Genomic DNA, 3766 nt, shown 5'->3' with positions numbered 1-3766 from the left:
TGAGGAAGCTGCAAAATTAGGTCAAAGCGTCCATTATTTAACAGAAACGGAGGAGCTGGGGCCAGGAGCTGAGGCTGGGGCTGGAGCCCAGGACAGGGGATGGGGAGGACAGGGCTGGGTCCCCACAGCTGTGGGGCACGCAGGGATTGGGGGAACAGGGGTGAAACAAGGGGGACAGGACACACAGCTGAACGAAAATGACTTTATTTCATGGCAGAAGATAAAAGGATTCCCCCTGTCCTCTCCCCTCCAGGGGTCTCTGCCCCTCTTGTGCCACTGCCAGCACTGGGACCCAGAGCAGGGCTGGCACTGGGAGGATTCTCCCTGCAGCCAGAGTGGTCAAGAAGGTTCCAGAGAGCCCCAGAAGGCTCTGAAAGAGTTGGGAGCAAACATGGTCCAGGATTCATGGCAGGAGCAACACCAAACCTCAGGATGACACACCAGGGTGACAAGGGGGACCAGGAGCACCCCACTTCCTGCAAAAGGGCTGGGGGGGGTCCCAGCCTCCCACCTAAGCTCCCATCGCGCAGCAATTACAATAAAACATTCATAATATTATTACATTAAAATATTAATAAAAAGACCCCAGACTGACAGCCCCCAGGGCAGAACTTGACAAATGTCCAAAACGTTGGGAGCCACTTGTTTGCTCTGGCCACAGCAGCAAAATCCCCCTTGGGGCCATGGGGAGGGGGGGTTAATGCAGCCCCTGGGTGAGGATGCTGCCCACCAGCGCTGTGTCCTGCAGCCTGTGCTCCAGAGCTGCCTCCTCCAGCATCAGGGAAACCTGGGAGGGAGAACAGGGGTGCTCAGCACTGAGATCCTGCCCCAGCACTGCATCGTGCCCCAGCACTGTCACCAGACCCTGGGAGGAGATCAGGGGTGCTCAGCACTGAGATCCTGCCCTGCCCCACCACTGCATCGTGCCCCAGCACTATCCCTGCCCCAGAACCCCACGGTACCTTGGCCAGCCGGGCCTCCTTGGCCCTCTTGAGCTCGAGGACACCGCGGGACTCCAGGAGGGTGACAAGGGACAGACACTCGGCCTGGTCGACGGCCGGGAGGTGCTGCCGCCGGCACACCTGGCTGTAGGTGTCGTGGAGCTGGGGAGGGCAGGGAGGGGGGGGTTACACCACAGCAAACCCCCCAAGGGACACCCCAGGGACACCCACCCACTGCCAGGTGCAGCCCTGAGAGGGTCCCACGTGTGCTCACCTTCCCCAGGGTCACCTCCCGGGCGTGGGAGCGCCGGGCAAGCAGGAGCAGGGAGCAGAGCAGCACCTTCTGCTGCAGGGGGAAAGTGTCCTGGGCTGCCCGGGACCCCCCTGCCAGGCGGTCCCCAAACACCTCCGAGAGCACGCGGGAGATGTGCAGGAGCCCCACGCGCTTGGGGACAGGGCACACCGGGGAGTCACCTGTGGGACAGAGAGAGGATCGCAAGGAGGTGAGAACAGGGAGAGAGGTGTCCCACAAAGGGAGCCCAGACTCCCACTGAGGAGCCCCAGCAGGGTTTTGGCTCACTCACCCCTGGGCAGTGGCTTGAGCAGGGTCTGGCCTCGCACCTCCAGCTCCACCACCTCCACAGCACGCCTGGGGAGGGACAGCCCTGAGTGCCAGGCAGAGTGGGCACCCCTGGCACGAGCACCCCTGGCACGAGCACCATGGAGACTCCCAGGGACCAGTCTGGCTGGGTTTTGGGGCACACACTGACCTACAGACATCCAGGGCCTTGCGAGCATCACCGGAGACTGCAGAGACCTTGCGGGCACAGAACTGGAGTGCAGCAGAGTCCAGGACAGGGTCACCTGCCACCTGTGGGGCACCAGGGCTGTCAGTGCTGCCACCCCTGTGGGCAGAGGACCCTCATGCCCCCCCCAGCCTGTCCTCCCCGTGTCCCCACCTGTCCCAGCCTCTCCTGCAGGATGAGGGTGAGCTGCTCCTTGGTGTAGGGGGGGAAGTGCAGCAGTTGGGGCTTGCCAGCCAGGTGGGCTCCCAGCCTGGCCAGGCTCCTGTCTGTCAGGTCCAGGGCATTGGCCAACCCTGCAGGGCAAGAGGAAGAGGAGGATGAGGGCTGTTCTCCAAGGAGGGAGCAGGAAGGGGCTGCAAAGGGAAGTCTCCATCAATCCTCCCTAAAGATGGAGGGTTCCCAGGAGAGCAGTGCACCCTCCTACACCCTGCACACTCACCCACGAGGACGAGCCTGGAGCTGGGCAGCTGGGGCCACTCAAAGAGGGTGTAGAGCACATCCTGGCCTTTGCTCTCCAGCTGGTCCAGCTCATCCAGCACCAGGAGGCTGTGGGAGAGCCCAGATCAACCCCTGCTCTGTCCCCTCACAGCACTCCAAGCAGGGAGAGCAGAGCAGCTGCATCCAGGGGAATCCCACCCCACCCAGCAGAGACAGGGAACTCACACCATGGGCCCCTGGGCCGTCAGATGCTTCTCCAGGCTCCTGATACGCTCCCGTCCAGAGGCCACGGGCAGCCCCAGCTGCTGTGCCAGGGCAGGGAAGACGCTGTGGGGGCTGCCCAGTGCCATGCAGTTCAGCACCACAGTCCTGCTGCCAGCCAGCTTGTCCTGCCAGGAATGGGAATGTTACACCAGCCCCATCCCACTGCCCCCAGAGCAGCCCCACAGCGTGGCCACGGCACACACCTTGCAGTCGAGCAGAACACGGCTCAGACAGGCTGTTTTCCCAGTGCCAGGGGCTCCAGACACGTAGAGGCTGCCGGGCCGGCGCCCCAGGACGTGTTCCAGCAGGAACTGCCTCAGCAGCCCCGTCTCCTTCTCCCTGCCCTGCAGCCGCTCGGGCACGGCCGCGTGCAGCACCTGCTTGGCCTGCTGGTAACAGGTACCTGCACGGGGAGCAAGAGGACTCAGGGAGGGAGGTGGCACTGCTGGGACCCCATCGCAGCTGATCATCACCCCCATCCTCATCCCTGCCTTCATACCTATCCCTAGCTCCATATACCCATCCCTGTCCTCATATCGCCAACCCCATCCTTTGCTCCACACACCCTCAACTCGACCTCTATCACCATCCCTTATCCATATTCCCAATCCCTATCCCATCCCTGCATATCCCCATCCCATCCATAATCCCATACCCAGCCCTGCATCCCCATCCCATCCATAACCCCATACCCACCTTCCTGCATCCCCATCCTACCCATAACCCCACACCCAGCTGTGCCCACACTCACAATCCCACCCACCACCCCATACCCAGCTGTGCCCACACTCACAATCCCACCCACCACCCCATACCCACCTTCCTGCCTGAAGAGCCGCGTGCGTGGGTGCTGCCCCGAGCTCCGAGGGGTCTCTGGTCCCCCCCACACTCACAATCCCCCCCACCACCCCATACCCACCTTCCTGCCTGAAGAGCCGCGTGCGTGGGTGCTGCCCCGAGCTCCGAGGGGTCTCTGGTCCCCCACTCCGTGGGGATGGCCCCGAGCCCTTGGGCTGCTCGGGGGAGGCCGAGGGGTCCCCAAAGAGCAGGCGACGGCCCCGGTTCTCCTTGCTGCGTTTGGCCGGGGAGCAAGATAAGGCATGGGGGACATTGCACAGGTTGTCATCACCTGCGGGGACAACAGGCTGGTGGTGACACAGGGCCACTGTCCCTGGGGGAGTTTAAGCTTCAGCCCCCCCACAGAAACCCTGTGAGAGCAGCTCTTCCTCCCAAAACGGGGGTGAAGCTGCAAACACAGCTGGGCCAGAGCTGGACAGGGCTGGGTCCCGTCTGGGGATGGGTCTGTCTGTCTAAGCC

The 3766-nt window shown here is 63.0% G+C and overlaps 1 protein-coding gene across 1 annotated transcript in view; it reads right to left on the bottom strand.

Moving 5' to 3' along the window:
* Window positions 1-188: 188 nt before the first annotated feature.
* LOC102033975 (cell division control protein 6 homolog) overlaps window positions 189-3766 on the bottom strand; it is a 15573-nt gene continuing 11995 nt past the window's right edge. The window contains exons 8-17 of the mRNA XM_031064762.1: window positions 3369-3620; window positions 2653-2852; window positions 2411-2574; window positions 2187-2293; window positions 1901-2040; window positions 1712-1812; window positions 1526-1590; window positions 1216-1415; window positions 963-1103; window positions 189-787 (exon numbers count right to left, since the gene is read on the bottom strand). Of these exons, the coding sequence (XP_030920622.1) occupies window positions 698-787; window positions 963-1103; window positions 1216-1415; window positions 1526-1590; window positions 1712-1812; window positions 1901-2040; window positions 2187-2293; window positions 2411-2574; window positions 2653-2852; window positions 3369-3620 (1460 nt within the window). The 3' untranslated portion in view covers window positions 189-697. The remainder of the gene's footprint in view (window positions 788-962; window positions 1104-1215; window positions 1416-1525; window positions 1591-1711; window positions 1813-1900; window positions 2041-2186; window positions 2294-2410; window positions 2575-2652; window positions 2853-3368; window positions 3621-3766) is intronic.

This window comes from Geospiza fortis, unplaced genomic scaffold, assembly GCF_000277835.1.
Source record: "Geospiza fortis unplaced genomic scaffold, GeoFor_1.0 scaffold992, whole genome shotgun sequence".
Taxonomy (NCBI): Eukaryota; Metazoa; Chordata; class Aves; order Passeriformes; family Thraupidae; genus Geospiza; species Geospiza fortis.
Note: the sequence above shows the minus strand (reverse complement) of the source record. Positions and strands in the feature narration are given on the sequence as shown.